This window comes from Staurois parvus, unplaced genomic scaffold (assembly GCF_062004578.1).
Source record: "Staurois parvus isolate SC_StPar_1 unplaced genomic scaffold, SC_StPar_1.0 ptg000010l, whole genome shotgun sequence".
In the NCBI taxonomy this organism is placed as follows: domain Eukaryota; kingdom Metazoa; phylum Chordata; class Amphibia; order Anura; family Ranidae; genus Staurois; species Staurois parvus.
Genome location: NW_028317806.1, coordinates 2,195,303 through 2,214,729, shown reverse-complemented (window position 1 = coordinate 2,214,729; position 19,427 = coordinate 2,195,303). Strand labels below are relative to the sequence as shown.

Sequence of the window (19,427 nt, the reverse complement as noted above, 5' to 3'; positions counted from 1 at the left end):
CTTCTAACGAGCAGGACCCTCTGCTTCCAATTTGTACCAAATTGTATTGTAACTGTTATGTCTACCTTCATTTTGTAAAACGCTGCACAAACTGTTGGTGCTATATAAATCCTGTATAATAATAATGTATAATAATGTTGATCATATCCCCCTTAATCTCCTCTTCTCAAAAGAGAATAAATTCAGTTCCTCTAATTTTTCCTCATAGCTGAGCTCCTCCATGCCTCGTATCAGTTTGGTTGCTGTTCTCTGTACTTTCTCCAGTTCCCCAATGTTCTTTTTGTGAATTGGTGGCCAAAACTGAGCTGCATATTCCAGATGAGGTGTTACTAATGATTTGTACAGGGGTAATATGATATCTCTCTCTCTGGAGTCTATATCTCTTTTAATACAAGAGAGGATTTTGCTCACTTTAGAAACCACAGCTTGGCATTGCATGCAATTATTAAGCTTGATATCTGCCAGAACTCCCAGATCCTTCTCCACCATTGATTCCCCCAGTTGTACCCCCCCTAGTATGTATGATGCATGTATATTCTTAGCCCCCAAGAACAGAATCTTACATTTATCAACATTAAACCTCATTTGCCACATAGTTGCCCAATTAAACAGTGTATTGAGGTCGTAAGTTGGAGACATCCTGTAAGGACGTACAGCTCTACAGCTGATGAGACACTTTCGTAAAAGTCCTTTATAATATACTGATAAAAGTCAAGGTCCTATTTTATATAAGTTTAAGTCCTATTTATGAACTGTTTTTCTGTACTCAAGATCCTATGTAAAAACATTAAAATTCTATGTATAAACTGTTTTCATATAGTTAATGCCCTATTTATAAGCGTTGGAGTGCTATTTTTAAGCAGTTTTTTCATAGTTGAAGTTCTAGGTATAAACATAGGGGTCAATTTTTAAACACCCCCCCTTTTTAAAAACTATTTCCTAGAACAGTGAGTTACAGGATTTTCCCTCATGTTGTGCTTTATTGCTTATAGAAAAAGAAATCATCCAAAAAAGTACAAAGCAAATATGGTTGCTGAGAAAGTGAACATGCACATTGTGTGTCTTTCATTTTATGTTTTTCAGAAACATCAAATAGCATCAAAAAAGAAATCCTATTTATAAACTTTGGGTGATAGCTGTAGCAACCAAATGGATCCCAGCATTAGTGCAGATTACAAAATGACAGTTAACTGTCACTACAAATGTCAGCTAAAGTGGTTGTAAACCTCAGACATGAAATATTACCAAACCACATGCCTCTATAGTGTGTGCTTGTCCTATTTATAAACTTTGGGTTCATATTTTTTTTTAAACAGAGAGGTCCTGCTTAAAAATGTGGAGGTCCTATTTATAAATGGATTTTCAAAGAAGAGTTCTTACTTATAAACATTGGAGGCCCAATATCTCAAGCTCTAAAAACTCAGCAGTTCAAATGGCTTGAAGGCCATCAGCTGAGTAAATTAAGCAATGACACAAGGAATATTACAAAGAGTACTTATTACTTGGCGCTGTCTTAGAACCTCCATCTGATGTCTGGATTATTGTTGCATGACTCTTTTCAGACTCAATGCAGTTGGAATAAAGGTTCACGAGAGGCCTAACAACATTTCTCGCAGTGTGTCCACTTCCCGGACTAATTGCGTTAGCACTGTATTTCTTAGGAGCACTTTCTTCCTAAGAAGAAATCAAATCAAATCTATTAGCATCATAAGAGCATGTTCAGTGATATTGAAGGAGACAGGCAGGGAGAGCCAGTAATAGATTGTGTTTTAGGTTGTGTCTGGCTAATGACTTTGGTTTAAATACATGAAAAATAAGCTTGGTAGATTGTCAGTTTAAAGCACCAGCTAAATAAAAATGATGATAGGTGTAAACGCTGGAAGAATGGAATGTGGAGGTGATAGCCCTAGCAACCAAATGGATCTCAGCATTAGTGCAGATTACAAAATGACAGTTAACTGTCACTACAAATGTCAGTTAGGCCTCGTTCACATCATATGTGCAGAAAAACTGATGGAAACTGATGCGCGGATTTCACTTGCAGAGGCATCAGTTTGCATCAATTTTTATGCGTGCTGCAATGAGTTTTATACACGTTGGAGGTTCCTGCGCAGAAAAAATCTGCACGTGATAGTAGTGTTGTGGTATGAACAGGGCACAAGGAGAACAATTGATTTTGTTATGTCCTTGCAGAATGCATGCAGAAAAACTGATGTTTCTGTACCATGGTGTGAACGAGCACTTAAAGTGTTGGAAAACAAACACATGAGACATGAAATAATATCAAACCATATGCCTCTATAGTGTGTGCTTGTCTCAATCCAGCCCATTGTGTCTTTTCTGTTCATTGACTCATTCCTCTGCTAAAACCAAGAGAAAAGAAAATAGGCTGCACACCAAAAAGGCTAACCTCAAAAAACATTTATTAATGAACCATACATTGCATCAGAGACCCGGTGTACATATCTAATCGCAAGGACCCTCCACCCCCGGCATGAAAGGACCTCCCGTGCCAGACACTGGTCGATGGTATGAGAGTGTCCCTTGGGTACATACCACAAAAACACCTCCCAGATAGAACTAGAAACCCCCTCCCACAGAACCATCCCCAACCCTCCCAAACCCCCACCCACCTAAACCCTCCACTACCTTAGACCCCCAAAGGACCTGACAGCACAGACCCCCCAAAGGCACTCTTGGGATACCCCAATGCTCCTCCTACAGTGACCTCCCCCCAAGGAAAAACACCCACCTGCCCCGCCAACCCCCCCCCCCCCTCGGATGGGAGAGTAGAGAGCTGAGGTGTGCCACTAACCCACAGATGCCCCCCCTACCCCTCTGACCCCACAAGATGGTAAATCCCACCCACCTACACACAAAAAAGCAGCTGGAAATACCCATGAAACTATATATCTGCTATGAATATAACACAAACTAAACACATGAAACCATAACAAGACCAGACAAAATATCTCGTATAGTGTGTAGGGCCATAGCCTCAAGTTTCAACCCTGCAAATGAATGCGTGGGAATATATGATCTGGTGAGTCCAGTGAAATGTAAGGGCAGTTGTGTCTAAGATGTAATCCAGTGGAAGTCCACTATGGCCATAAGCTCAAAGTCAGGGGTGATGCAGGTGTACTGCAGATGAACCGGTTAGTGGCCTGACAGAATGGTGACTAAATAATAAGGCTGAGCCTCCAGATGAAATCCAAACAACATGCAGGTAAAGTAGTCAAACCCAGTCATCGGGTGTACAACAATGGAAGTGAGTAACTGCCACAGTGACCTAAAGGAGTGTGACCTGTCCAGCCTGTGCAAACCTGCACTTGGGTGACAACACAGGGTTGCCAGTACTCACAATGTGGTGGGACCACCAAGGTTCTCTTCGTCAGGCTGTGGCCGATAGTCCCGATGTGTGGTGCTAATCTTATGGAGGCTCTTGCTGTAGTCACAAAATCAGTAGCCAACTATAAGTGATGTACCAAGTGCCATGGCCATTAGATGCAGTGCTGTGGGTTCCAATGAAGCACCATGCGGTGTGGGGATGGCGTTGCAGAGGAGGAAGGAAGGGGGGGCGTGTAGCCATGCTGATGCTTTTTGTCCCGCCTATTTCTGGGACTTCTTCAGAGCGATTGGTTAGACAGGTTGTCAATCACTGCTTATACAGGTGAAACTCGAAAAATTAGAATATCATGGAAAAGTTAATTTATTTCAGTAAAGCAACTTAAAAGGTGAAACTAATATATGAGATAGACTCATTATATGCAAAGCAAGATAATTCAAGCCGTGATTTGTCGTAATTGTGATGATTATGGCTTACAGTTCATGAAAACCCAAATCCACAATCTCAGAAAATTAGAATATTGTGAAAAGGTGCAATTTTCTAGGCTCAAAGTGTCCCACTCTAATCAGCTAATTAAGCCATAACACCTGCAAAGGGTTCCTGAGCCTTTAAATGGGCTCTCAGTCTGGTTCAGTGGGAATCACAATCATGGGAAAGACTGCTGACCTGACAGTTGTGCAGAAAACCATCATTGACACCCTCCATAAGGAGGGAAAGCCTCCATAAGGAGTGGACTGAGGCTGGAGTCAGTGCATCAAGAGCCACCACACACAGACGAATCCTGGACATGGGCTTCGTATTCCTCTTGTCAAGCCGCTCCTGAACAACAAACAACGTCAGAAGCGTCTTACCTGGGCTAAAGAAAATCAGACCTGGTCTGTTGCTCAGTGGTCCAAGGTCCTCTTTTCTGATGAGAGCAACTTTTGCATCTCATTTGGAAGCCAAGGACCCAGAGTATGGAGGAAGAATGGAGAGGCACACATTGCAAGATGCTTGAAGTCCAGTGTGAAGTTTCCACAGTCTGTGTTGATTTGGGGAGCCATGTCATCTGCTGGTATTGGTCCAGTGAGTTTTCCTGACACCAAGAGAAAAAAAGTTACTGGGGAGGGCACAGTCTGTGATTGAGAGCCTCAGCTCTGTTCCTGTGTGCTGTGTGAAGAGGGTGTGTCCCTTCCATCCAATCAACTCTCAGGGCTCCCCTCACTGATATAACTTCAGCTCTCAACCCCTGGTTTTCAGAGCTGAGAGATAACTTGTCCAAACTTGGACAAGTAAAACGTCTCTCTCTCTCTCCCTCTCTCTATATACAGTATATATATACACTCACTCACCGGCCACTTTATTAGGTACACCTTGCTAGTGCCGGGTTGGACCCCCTTTTGCTTTCAGAACTGCCTCTGTTCTTCATGGCATAGATTCAACAAGGTGTTGGAAACATTCCTCTGAGATTTGGGTCCATATTAACATGATAGCATCACACAGTTGCTGCAGATTTGTCGGCTGCACATCCATGGACCGTTGATACAAGGCAGGATGGATCCATGCTTTCATGTTGTTTGCACCAAATTCTGACCCTACCATCTGAATGTCACAGCTCAAATCAAGACTCATTAGACCAGGCAACGTTTTTTCAATCTTCTATTGTCCAATTTGGTGAGCCTGTGTGAATTGTAGCCTCCGTTTCCTGTTCTTAGCTGACAGGAGTGGCCACTGGTGTGGTCTTCTCCTGCTGTAGCCATCTGCTTCAAGGTTCATCGTGTTGCCTGCTCAGAGATGGTATTCTGCATATCTTGGTTGTAACGGGTTATTTGAGTTACTGTTACCTTTCTATCATCTCGAACGAGTCAGCCCATTCTCCTCTAACGTCTGGCATCAACAAGGGGTTTTTGTCCCCACAACTGCCGCTCACTAGATATCTTCTCTTTTTTTGGATCATTCTTTGTAAACCATCAAGATGGTTGTGCATGAAAATTCCAGTAGAATTCCAGCAGATCGGCAGTTTTTTAAATACTCAGACCTGCCTGTCTGGCACCAACAACCATGCCATGTTCAAAGTCACATAAATGCCATTTCTTTCCCATTCTGAGGCTCGGTTTGAACTTTAGCAAGTTGTCTTTGCCACATCTGGATGCCTAAATGCATTGAGTTGCTGCCATGTGATTGACTTATTAGCAATTTGTGTTACCAAGCAATTGAACAGGTGTACCTAATAAAGTCAGTGAGTGTGCACACAAGGGGCCTTTAAAAGATCATTTTATTAACAAACTAACCAAACATTTTAATCTGTTTATAGCAGAGTAAACCTGAACTTATGTGTTCTAATATGTATGAATGTATGAGCATGTAGTATTTAATGGAGTTCGATTGAAACTTATTCCAATGTGAAGCCAACCCTCTGTTGAGTATCATTGGAGAGTCATCTTCCACCATGACAATGCCCCTGCCCACTTCTCTCATCAATCAAGGGCAACATTATGAGAATTTTGGTGGAAAATCCAAATCAAATTCTTAGGACCTTCAGTTCTCTGGGATGGTATAAATGGCTGGTATGATCTCTTGCAGAGATGTCTTGGTATAGATGGCACTTATGTAGAAAAGCAATGGTTAATCTTAGAATTGTGTGCTTTTCATTTAATTTTTCCAAGTACATTTTGAATATCATATATATATATATATATATATATATATATATATATTCTTGTTAGCATGATTAAAAAATAACATTATTCAGTCAAAGCTCCATAATCCCATTTTTGTTTGCTCATCATCAGTTGTAGCAATGCATTCTTACATAGTTGGAAAAAATGAATTCCTAAATGAAATTTAAAGAGTGTTATGTAATATTAAAGAAACATTATTTTTAAGTTAAATTCTTTTTAACAAGACCAAAACAAAAAAATCTACTTTGTTAAAGTACCACAATCCCATTTTTGTTTGCTCATCAGCAGTCATAGCAAATAATGTAATTAAATGATTATATTTATTATTACAATTATTAATTATTAATATAAATCTCCTTAAATGTTATTACAATAATTGTTAGTAAGTTGTAAAAAAAATTATTCCTAAATGGCATTTAAAAAGTAATATATATTAAAGAAACATCTCTTTGAAATTAGATTCTTGTTAACAAGACCAAAAAAAACTTTTGTCAAAGTGCCACAACCCCTTTTTTTGTTTGCTCATCATCAATCATAGCAATGAATGCTCACATAAAATCTTTCAAAGTCCAATCACTCATGAACATTTTTTTTGGTCGTTTCCTTTCATTGTTCCCCTTTGGTAATTAAGCCAACTGATTTTCCCGATAGCTGTTTTACACCATTGTGTTTTGATTTGGACGGATGTAACACTCGCCAAGTTATCTTTCCTTTTAATGAACAAAAGTTCCTGCCTTCAGTATACATAAGATGTCAGAGCACTTAGTGACCACTCTGTAGCCCAGCAGTGAAAGCATAGTCTTCGGTCATATGGAAATTATGGGCTACTAGAGAGCATTTGGACTGTTATTTTGTTTGGAGTTTTCTCATGTACATCAAGGTAATTTAGAGAAGTACTTATTCATATTGTTAACTACTTGATATATTTTAGAACTTTTAAATATGTTTGCACATTCTTTCTTTCTTTTAAAAATGTACAAATTTGAAATAAGAAGTACAAAACTTTTTTTTAAATGAGATTTTGTTGCTTTTTATATTAGAGAATTATTAATTTGTTTATATTCCTGAAATAAATTTTTTACTACAGTTTATTTTATGCTTTATACCATGGCACCTACAAGGGTTCGTATTAATATTATTAATAATAATAATTTTTTAAATAATATTTTTTATTGTTATTATAACAATTATTTTCACTTTCTATGTGTGCATCATATATATATCTACATAGGCTTCAAATTTTACTTTTTTCTGTTTTTGATTTCTTATTGAAAATATATTATATTTGGATTTTTTCCAAGTTTTCCTCTCTATAAATATAATACAATGCATTTGACAAGTCCAGGAGCACTATGCAAATCCCAGTAATAACCAATAATCTTTCACTGTCTGAAACCCACAACAGCCAATCCTCTTTTACCACTTTGACTGCTCCATGTTGATGTCAGATGACCTAGCTGATGCCAGTGGTTATTGCACTGTGTATATCATCATTGCAGTTTGCATTACCTTACTAAAAAATATCCCTGCTATTCTAGTGGACATTTTTGCATCCTGGGCAAACAATTTGTAATAACACCTCCTTAAAGAAAAATCCAAGAATTCATGCCATGTTCCAATTATCCTAAATATTGCCATTTTATTACTCCCACACTCATGCCTGTGCTATCCTGCTAAATATATAAAAAAGGGTAAGAATCTGATATTCTTGAGCCTTCAAGCGCTGACTGGAAGAAGTCTCTCATAGTAACATGTGATTGCCCGGATGCAGAAAGTCAGTCCCCCTCAACACAGAGAAGCCCTCTGATAACTGGTGCAGTGTCCCATACAACCTTTCATGCAACTCTACGCCTACTAGTTATCTGAGGACTTCTCTGTGTTGAGGGGAACTGACTTCCTGCATCCTTGCAAGCACTAGTTACTATGAGAGATTCCTCCATTGATGCTGATGTCTGATGGGGTTATATCCTTCCATAGCGGGTCGATTGGAACTCCTTGATCTTTTTAGTTTTAGTGGGTTGGGGATTGTTTGGGTGGGCAGTGAGGATAGGGAAGTGTGTGTGTGTGTGTGTGTGTGGGGGGGGTATTGGAAGGAGAGGGGTCCTGATACCTTAGCCAGGTCTTTTGCAACTTTCAAATAATCAAGATCAAGGAAGTGAGCGCTGCAAACCATAAAATCTGACTTCTAATTTATTAAAACCAAACAATGCACAGACAGTTCATCTGGTGCTATGAAAGCCCCAGATAGCAATACAATCTGACATGGATTCAAATCCTTCCCTATTCTACCCAAAGCTAAGAAAAAACCTAGCTGAGTATATAATTTAATATGACAGTAGTAGCATCAATGGGTCTTAAAAGGGTATTCACAGAGATTCCATCTATATCAAATAAAACATCTATTTGTTCCTATTTCTAAATTTCACTTTAATAATATAAACCGCTCTCAAGCTTATTCTGTATATTAAGACCCATTTTATCAGATATTGTGCTAATTAATGTGTATTGTCTTCAATGCAGATGAGGGACCTGCAGGTCATTGTTACAGTGCTGGTCTGCTTGCTGATGCCAGGTAAGGCATATCCAGATGTAAATGATTTTATAATTGATATGAATTCACCAAACTATTTATTAAGAATACCTGTACACCTGTGACCAGCTTATTTATGAATGTGTCTAATCAGTCAATCATTTTGAAGCAGAACAATGCACAAAATCAAGCAGGTACAGATCCAGAGCTTCAGTAATGTTCACATTAAGAAACCAGAATGGGCAAATGGAAATGTTATTTCAGTGATTTTGCCCATGGCATGCTGTATGGACAGCTCAGTGTAGTATAGTGTGGCCTGTGTTAGTGTGTCAGGCAGCACAAATGTGCTATGAACACAGTTAGGAAACCAGAAAACAGCAGCTTACAGTATAAGGACAAATATGGCTCATTCACAGGGCAATCTAGGCAGGATTCTAAGACCATTTGTATGCCCAAGGAGATTATCAGCTATATATGTCATGCTACTGCACAAGTCAGGGGGATAGCTCAGTTAGTCAAAGCAGGTGGATCTGTCTGTCACTTCAATAGGGAGAATGACTTCAAAACTAGTGTCTGATAAGTTCATACAGTTGTGCTCAAAAGTTTACATACCCTGGCAGAAATTGTGAAATTTTGGCATTGATATTGAAAATATGACTGATCATGCCAAAAAATGCTATTTTATTGAAGAATGATGATTATATGAAGCCATTTATTATCAAATAGTTGTTTGGCTCCTTTTTAAATCAAAATGATAACAGAAATCACGGAAATGGCCATGATCAAAAGTTTACGTACCCTGGAATGTTTGGCCTTGGTACAGACAAACAAGGTGACACACACGGGTTAAAATGCCAATTAGAGGTTAATGTTCCACATCTGTGGCTTTTTAAATTGCAATTAGTGTCAGTGTCTAAATAGTCAATGAGTTTGTTAGCTCTTACGTGGAAGCACTGACTAGGCTAGATACTGAGCCATGGGGATCAGAAAAGAGCTGTCAAAAGTCCTGCGTAACAAAGTAATGGAACTTTATAAAGATGGAAAAGGACATATAAAGATGTCCAAAGCCTTGAATATGCCAATCAGTACTGTTAAATCACCTATTAAGAAGTGGAAAGTTCAGGGATCTCTTGATACCAAGCTAAGGTCAGGTAGACCAAAAAAGATTGCAGCCATGGTCTACCTGACCTTGGCTTGGTATCAAGAGATCCCCAAACTTTCCACTTCTTAATAGGTGATTTAACAGTACTGATTGGCATATTCAAGGCTTTCGACATCTTTTTATGTCCTTTTCCATCTTTATAAAGCTCCATTACCTTGTTACGCAGTTTTGACAGTTCTTTTCTGATCCCCATGGCTCAGTATCATGCCTAGTCAGTGCTTCCATGTAAGAACCCTTGTGTGTCACGTTGTGTGTCTGTACCAAGGCCAAACATTCTAGGGTATGTAAACTTTTGATCATGGCCATTTGGGTGATTTCTGTTGTCATTATGATTTAAAAAGGAGCCAAACAACTATTTGATAATAAATGGCTTCATATGATCATCATCCATCAATAAAAGAGCATTTTTTGGCATGATCAGTCCTATTTTCAATATCAATGCCAAAATTTCACAATTTCTGCCAGGGTATGTAAACTTTTGAGCACAACTGTACTAGTATAGATAATGCAAATGGGGCAGCTTCCCTGTGCCTATTGCAATCCTTGTCAATCGAAGGGATGGGGGTTGCCAAAGCTACTATGTTGCCTAAGAATCATAGTAAACTTTGTTGGGACTACTCATGCTCTAGTCTGCAAATAGGTTTAGTTATATTGTCCTATCATTGGATTTTCATATCTCTTTATTTAAATGTGCAATCCTAGGAACTCCACTGGATGTATTTGGAAAGCCAGATTGGTCATTACTCTCACGATGCAGTCTCTTTGGAGAAAACCACATTAGAACATTTGATGGAACTTTTTATGACCTTGTTGGAGACTGCAGCTACATGGTGGCCGGAGACTGCCATAAACATACCTTCTCCCTTCAAGGTATGTGTAAATCATTGACATGTTCTTTTGGCTCATCCACATAGCAATATTTGTCAATATAAATTTTTATTACTTATTTGATGTACAGTTGTTTTAATTGAAAGCACCTTGGTCATGTATTTGTGATAAAAAGTTCAAGTGAAAGAATGGCCCCAATGCTTAGCAGAGAGCTCCTCTAGACATTTCAAGAAATTCACATAGTGGTCCAGAATATTTCACACAGAATGGAATATTTTATAGCTAATGCTGTGTATTTTACAATTTCAGTGGACTACAGATATGGTAAAAAGAAGAGCATCTCAATGTATCTGGGAGAATACTATGACATTCATATGTTTTTTGATGGAACGGCAACTGCAGGAGAAAAGAGGTAAAAGGAACAGAATTAGTTTATGTACCCTGTGATTTCTGTTATGAGATGCTGTAACAGTTTTGTTTCAGTTGTGAAAGTGAAATGCACAGCATATTTGCACATTATAGCATACTTACCTATTAGTTCCTCCGTCACTTGCCACTCCAGGTTGAGGACACTGCTCCATCTTCTCTGCCTCTTCTGGGTTCTCATATCCCTCTCTTTTGGCCATTGATTGTACATGGGATTTTCAGTGTTTCTGCCACCTAGCTCCATTCTCTTACAGATGATTGAAATTAGTCAGGGATGTACCCTGCACTGTGCCCCAGGTAGTGTACACAAAGTAAAAAATTGCTAGAAGGAAGATAAAAAGGCATGGTTCTGTCATTTGTTATGGAAATTAGCCCATTGACGAGTGTGTGTTTTGATTAATATTTTTCAGTGCATTTTAACTGGGTATATGTTTCAAATACAGTGGTTTAAAATGGGATTACACTATGCTGGTTATTCTTATCTCTGAGCCATAGTACATCCCTGTTTGTGAGTATTAGAAGTGGAGCCATTATAAGAATGTATGATTAGAGCCTTTATTACTTATAAAGTTGGTGAGTGTGGTATCTTAATGGGATTGGAAGTCGCTAGAAGCACAGTAGTGGATATAGTTATTCTTGGTGAAGTGGACTATAAGACGATTGTTTGGGATCATCACTTGGACTTTATTTATTAACTTTTTGCATTATCAATTTACCCAGTGGTGGACTTTCTATATTTACACATTTAGCACTGGGTGGTTAGTGCTTGCGAAATAAGTCACCTCATTGTAAGATTTCCGCTCTATCCTTTTTCTGCGGACAGCCCAAAATTTGGGGTTTCTATTACCTTCACTTAAAATGATAATAGTAAACAGGACAAATAGAGAGGGTGAATCTCCTTAATGGGGCCACAGATAGCAATGAAAACTGAGAAGCGCTCTAATCCCTCGCCACTCTATTCAAAACTGAAGAAAACTTCTGTCTTGAAGTATACTTTAAAGGCATAACAGGGATACCATGCAACAGCATGTAAATGCATCTACAACCTAAAGTTCTGTGATACAGGGAGAGAACCAGTTTTAGGTGTAGGGCAATAAGGATTCTGGGTAGTCCCAACTATATACTGTACCCAGTGGTAAGAGATAAACTGACTTTGTATCAAAACAGGTGTTGCAAGAAAAAAAATGTTGGTGCTTCCACCTAAGGCTATATTTGTCAGGGACATACACAAAAATATCTGTGCTTATGTAGCGCCCTCCTAGGTAGCTAGGGGGAGCTAGAATCCAGTGGTTAGACATGGGCTGAGCAGCAGCCCAGGTGTAATAGCCAGACTGGGGTCAAATTATGGTCAAGGCTGAGAGGCTCTGCAGGCCAACCCCTCTATAATTTCCCCCTGCTCTGGAGCTTTGGAGGGAAGCTCTAGAGGCAGTGGGGGATCCGAGGAGTGGCTGGCTGCACTCTTGAAGGGCCTCAGCCAATCCCCAACAGAAGGCTTGGCAAGGGGCTGGGGATGTGTTGGAGCCTGCTCAATAGTAGGAGAGTTTGGGTGGAAGGTGGAGAAGCGAGGCTGTGATGCACGAGCCTGGGAGGGAACCCAAGCCAGAAGGAGCTCACCTCCAGGCAGAGGGACCTTGAGGGGAAAAAAGTTGTGGGTTTCATTGGTCCCCTGAGAGAGGACCACCTGGTGGCAGGGAAGGACCGGCCCAGCTGATAGGCCTAGTAGCAGCCACCTACCCAACAGCAGCACAGAAGGACTCATTGAGTACTCCTACACCCCCTGGGCCAGAAAGGGAGAATTTGGGTGGGAAACCTGACTAGCTCTACACCCAGGACTGTTACTAAGTGGCAGCTTGGACTCCCTTGCCCAGGTATTTTTCCAGACAAGCTGCATAAAAAAGAGGATTTATTTGGGGTCTGGGGTGGTACACCAGGAGAGGCTGTCTAGTTCTCCTAAAAGAGGATTTCTGTGTAAAGACTTGTAATATAGTTCAGAAAGTTTTGTCTTCTGTTACCATCACCCTTGTGGATCCCATACACCCTTTACCATGTCCAAGTTTTACATCCCCAATAAAACTTCAAAGCAAAGCTCAAGGACTGGTTTTCTGTCTCCTGAAGTAAGTCTGAATGGAAAATGTGCGGTGTCTGGCTGTGCAGCACTATAGGGGGACCCAATTCATCAGCAACTCCATGGGGGTAGTGCTACACTTACTAAAGTGAAACTGTTTGGTGGCATGAACTATACATTTTTGTTTAATGTCGGAGACAGTGGGGAAGAGTTAACGCATCTGTGTGATTTATATTTCGGTCTGTGACCCCATTGGGGAGATTTTCCCTCATTCTCTGTCTCCGTGACTAAAATATAAGAAATGAGGAGAGCAGTTTTCACTTGGACAGGAAGACATGAACAGTGTCAGACGTTCTAGCCCTTCCACAGTCTACTAACATGTGCTTTTGTTTTTGTCTGGGTCCCTGTTGGAGAAATTTCTCATTACATCCTGACCAGTTTTGGAAAGTCCTCCAAAAGGAATACAGATGGCAGTATAAATGTGGCAGAGGTTCTAACTCTTCCCTATTCTGTCCAAAACTAAATAGAACACTTCATCTGGAGGTGGGCTTTAGGAATTACTTGTTCTTGCTGCTATATGACTGTTAGGCCTCACATTTGAAAGAGTCTAAAAGACAGAATGGTTGTGTTGCCCTTTAAGGGGTCTTTCCTACACTAATCTGTCATCATGACTGTGTTTGAAGAGGATAAATGCTCCTCTGAGAAACACAGACATTTTCTGCCTCCAACATACTTTGGAAGCTGACTACATGGGAACAGTTTGTTGAACTTTAGCTTTGAGGGGCAGCCATCTTGGAAAGCAGCAGTGATAAACAAGTGCAGAGGGTTAGAAGGGATACAGAATAGAATGTTCTATGTTTTGGTACTTTGAATGACAGTTGTTTTCAATAATGGTTGGCTGCTTTCCCTTCAATCCTAACAGCATTTCCATGCCGTATGCCTCTAATGGAATATACTTGGAAAACGAGGCCGGATATCACAAACTGTCTAGTCACGAACATGGGATAATGGTGAAGATTGATGTGAGCGGAAATGTGCAAATTGTGTTTTCGAATGAACATTTTAATAGAACGTGCGGTCTTTGTGGTAACTTCAATCAGTTTGCAGAAGATGATTTTTTGACTCAAGAAGGTAACTGGGTCTTTTTTTTTTATCATGTGATGCATGGTGGCTGCTTAGTGAAATAACCTGATGTAATATGTACACCGTCATAGTGTCTGGCCCACTGTTTATTAAAATAATCTGTTCAGCATAAGGTAACTTTGTATGTGATAGAAGAGAGAATATACTTACCTTTCCAATCGCCACTGTTGTCCATATGCCACCTTTATGCTTCTCCCCAGTAGCTATACTATTCAGTTGGTAGTGGTGCCTCCTGCCAGCTAGTCTTGTCGTCAACTATGAGCAAGCAGATGTGTCCTGATGACTGGTGCTGATAACAGACAGGAACTACAGGCCAGACAGGGGACACAGGACATTACATAACAAGAGAGATATAGGGAAGGATGAGGATGTCTACTTTTAATGATTGAGTTTCAACAAATATTCTAAAAGGACAGAGTAAAGCAAAGAATGCATCTTGCCTGTTTTACTACTTTTCAGGATGTCCAGTTCCAGGATGTCAGATTTTCATGTTTCAGGATTGTGGAAATCTGCGATAAAACTTCACAACCCCAGACAGGGCAAGCATATAATGGATGTGCACAACCAGTAATACATACTATTCATATGTAAAAAGTATAATTTGCCTGGAGATACACTTGAAAGTGTATCAGTCCTAAAATGCAGCCATTGCATTTTAATTTTTTTGGGGGGGTTATGTGCCAATAGTATAATTTCAGCCTAAGGCTAAGTTTACACTGGCGCTGAAACCAGGTGTTTGAGGCGTGTTTTTAACGCTCCTCAGATGCCTATGAAAATGATACTATGCTGTTCACATTATCAAAACATTGAGGATTAGCGAATCTTTGCTTCGATTCAAAACTAAAGAATCATGTTGAGTCTGGAGGAGTTTGAAGCCTTTCAATGCCTCCCATTCAAGTCTATGGTAACGTGCTAACAGACATTTGCGAGACAGTTGTGATGTGGTTGCAGCGGGTTAACAACATTACAGTGTATTATAGGTGTTTGTGGTGCGATTTTAAAACTTTAACGAGCATCAAATGCACCAAAAACCCACATAGGGCATTTGAGGGGCGTTTTTAACATGTGTTAAATGTGAGTCAGATGCACCTATTAATGCTCATTAACACTGTATGTGGGTTTGTTAAGAGTTAGCATTTTTAGTCAGGTGTAAACAAGCCAGTGTGACAATGTTCACTCAGCTTTCTGTATCTGGACAACAGAATCAGGATAGAGCTACTGTTGGATTTTTTAGTAAGTAGTGCATAGTACAAATGTTCATTTCACTTATAAAGTCTTTTAAAACGTTTATTGGTAAAAAGCATCAGATACAGCCAATGTGTTATGGGGAAAGATACCCCCTTCTTCAGACCTTGAGCAACAGATTACAATGGAGATAAATTATACTAGAAGACCTGAATTAAGGCTGGATTGAGGTAATAGCAATGGAAATAACTGGGCCTGATGCTTTTTACCAATAAACATTTCAAAAGACTTTCTAAGTGAGAGGAACATTTGTACTACGCACCTCTTACTATACATCCAAGAGCTGATCATCTGTCAAGCAAATTATGTATCAAGGTCAGAGAGGTGGCAGCCTAGGACCAGGACAAGGTCCGTGCATACCAAACATTAACTGTGCATTACCCTCCTCCAAGTAGAACCTTCTCCACTGAACAACTATGTATTCACTAGACGCAATTCCCATCTTTAACAGTCCAGTGCTATCATAGACTTACACAGTAGGACTACGGAACCATGCCCTCCACCTTTTCATCATAACATGGAGGGGTGTGGTTCTGTAATTCTCAGTGAACATAGTAATTAATAAGAATCAGTTCAGGCAGAAAGTTATCAGCTCACTTTCTGGCAGGATCTACAGGTATTTTTTTATCTTGTCAAACAGACATAGCAAAACATTTTCACTTTAATATTCAACAGACTAGAAGTGACAAAATCTGAAATTCACTAATAGGGCTTTCACAGACTTTAACAAGTTAAAGTTAGCTATAGATGGGTCAGTTTTTTTGTTCAACCAGGGGGTTAAAGGAAAAAACTCACCCGATTCCTGCATCCATGTCAAATGTGTGGATGGGGGCAGGGGTGGACGGACAACTCATTGGGCCCCCCGGGCAATAGGGGATCATGGGGCCCCTGTGTCCTTGCCCAAACTGAAAAAAGCCTATGAAAAAGGTACCAGGGGCATCTCATGGGGCCCCCTACTGACCACGGGCCCTCGGGCAGTGCCCGAGTTTTCAAATGGTCAGTCCGCCCTTGGATGAGGGAATCCTCCCCGCTTTGGCATTGTATTCTGACATTGGGGGGGGGGACTTTCCTACTATCAGAATAAAATAATCAGTGCTGCAGGCTGTATATAGCCTGCAGCACTGATCGTGCGGAAATTTTTTCCTTAGGCCGGTTGATCAAAAATAGGTCAGCAGATCAACTTCTGTTCAAAATCAGTGCCCAGACATGGATCTAAATTTGCTCAGTCACTGCTGAACTGGACAAACTTCGATCCATGTATGACCAGCTAATAGCTTATATGCAATTTCAGTGATTGGATTTACACCTACTTTAAGTTTACTTGGAATACCTGCCTTATAAACTTCTAATGAAATCGATCATTGCCTGACTCTAAGGAAGCACATTAGTACCCAAACAATTAAGCTGAATCAAAAGATTCCACCTGAGATAGCCTTAGATAACCATTACTGTGGAGTCCATTCAATATCCAATCATGGAACCGTCTGTACTGTATACTTTTAATAGTACTGAGAAGGAGGATTCAGATTCACTGAATAATTTGTGTTTGCTTATATAACATGGTTTAAAAAATATAGTTGTGCTTTGACATTGCATGAATAAGCAAAAGTTTATTATTTTAAACCTGAGTTACCTTCCGCCCAGGAATAGGTCTACGGGGGTCCCATATGCATTGAGTAGATAATGAAGATTGGATGGCTGCCACAGGGTCATGGCTACTGTCCAATCAGAGTTATGAAAACATTGCACCAAAAGCTGCATCCATCAGTTTTTATAGACCTTTCCAGATACTGAACAGGAGTAATTCTTATTTTACTAAAAGCCCTTTGCTTTGCTTGAGTTAAAAAAAATAGGAAATAAATTCCCCTCACTTTACTAAAAATAATTAAAATAGAATAAAAGGACCTACTTATCCTCTTGAAGTGGACCTAGCAACAGATATATTTTTTCATGTTATATGCAAATTAGTAATGGGCAAATTTAACGAATATAGGAATTTATTACCTTTTAGAGTTTACAGTATTCCCTCTGGAAATACCTTCATCTCCTTTTCTCTCAAGAAGGATGTCACCATCTTTTTTTTCAAAACTTTTCAAAAACCCTTTGAGGTTGGGGAGACTGAACAAATAAAAAGAGCAATAAATGTAGTGAACCCAGGCAAAACAGCTAATCTTGACTTGGCAATATTTGCCCACTCTTCCTTGCAAAAACACTCTAAATCAGATTGCGAGGGCATCTCCTGTGCACAGCCCTCTTCAGATCACCCCACAGATCTTTAATCGGAAATGATTTAATGATTTATATTTGTCTCATTATTTGACATCACAGTAACCTGACATTTTAACAGGGGTGTGTAGACTTTTTATATCTTATATATATATATATATATATATATATATATATATATATACACTATGTTGCCAAAAGTATTGGCCCACTGATTAAAATCATTGGATTCAGGTGTTCCAATCACCTCCATGGCCACAAGTGTATAAAATCAAGCACCTAGGCATGCACATTATGTTATGGAAAGGCAGGCGGCCCAATACTTTCAGCACTATATTGCCAAAAGTATTGGGACGCCCACCTTTACATGTACAGGAACCCTAATGGCATCCCAGTCTTAGTCCATAGTTTTCAATATTAAGTTGGACCACCCTTTGCAACTATAACAGCTTTTTTGGGAAGTCTGTCCACAAGGTTTAGAAGTGTGTCTATGGGAATGTTTGACCATTCTTCCATTTGTGAGGTAAAGCACTGATGTTGGATGAGAATGCCTGGCTCACAGTCTCTGCTCTAATTCATCCGAAAGCTGTTCTGTCGGGTTGAGGTCAGGACTCCGTGCAGGCCAGTCAGGTTGCTCCATCCCAAACTCACTCTTCTATGTCTTTATTGAGCTTGCTTTGTGCACTGGTGCGCAGTCATGTTGGCACAGGAAGGGGCCATTCTCAAACTGTTCCCACAAGACTGGGAGCATGAAGTTGTCCAAAATGTCTTGGTGTGCTGACACCTTAAGAGTTCCCTTCACTGGAACTAAGGGGCCAAGCCCAACCCCTGAAAAACAACCCCACACCATAATCCCCCCTCCACCAAACTTTATACTTGGCAATGCAGTTAGACAAGTACTGTTCTCCTGGCAACCGCCAAACCCAGACATGTCCATCAGATTTCCGGACAGAGAAGCGTGATTCGTCACTCCAGAGAACACATCTCCACTGCTTTAGAGTCCAGTGTTGGCGTGCTTTACACCACTGCATCCGACGCTTTGCATTGCACTGATGTAAGGCTTGGATGCGGGTGCTCGGCCATGGAAACCCATTCCATGAAGCTCTCTACGCACTGTTGCTGTGCTAATATGAAGGCCACCTGCTGTTCGGCGGTCTTTAGCTATTGACTCTGCAGACAGTTGGCAACTTCTGCTCACTGTGCACTTCAGCATGCACTTCCTTACTGGGCATAAATCTAACAAACTTCTATTCTACACTTTTTGAGGCTAATTACCCAGCAATTCTTTCTAAACTTAAACTTCTCTCCTGGGCCTATTATGGCATTTCATGGCTAGAAGGCACTGCGGCTGTAGAAATAACCTACTTACGTAACTTACTATATTTATTTAGTATCAATCCAGACACCTAACTCCACCATGATCGAAATTCAAAGCCAGGTAATGCACTTCATATGGCACAATTGAAAACCCCAAATCTCATAGCATGTGCTATTCCAAACCTGATCCTGCAGAGACTTGAGCGACTGTCTCAATTAACAAAATACCAAGCTAGTTAGGAAACCCTACTGTGGGTTAATTTGAAAGCAGAGGATTGTGCCCCCCTGTCTATACACAACTTAATGTGGTTACACCCTCAAGATAGATCTTCTATCTCTAACCCTCTCTGCCAACCTTCTCTGCAGGTTTGGAATGACATCAAGTACTGGGAGATCTACAGATACTTCACCTACCAGTGTTATTAGTTCTTCATAACCCTGCTTTTGCACCTGGCTTTGAGTCACCGCATGTTTTCAAA

At 40.1% G+C, this 19,427-nt stretch overlaps 1 protein-coding gene across 1 annotated transcript in view; it reads left to right on the top strand.

Moving 5' to 3' along the window:
• The first annotated feature begins 6,771 nt into the window (after positions 1–6,771).
• The window catches only part of VWF (von Willebrand factor), a 219,839-nt gene continuing 207,183 nt past the window's right edge, over positions 6,772–19,427 (top strand). Inside the window, exons 1-5 of the mRNA XM_089669873.1 lie at positions 6,772–6,886; positions 8,527–8,578; positions 10,401–10,568; positions 10,836–10,938; positions 13,940–14,148. Of these exons, the coding sequence (XP_089525999.1) occupies positions 6,875–6,886; positions 8,527–8,578; positions 10,401–10,568; positions 10,836–10,938; positions 13,940–14,148 (544 nt within the window). The 5' untranslated portion in view covers positions 6,772–6,874. The remainder of the gene's footprint in view (positions 6,887–8,526; positions 8,579–10,400; positions 10,569–10,835; positions 10,939–13,939; positions 14,149–19,427) is intronic.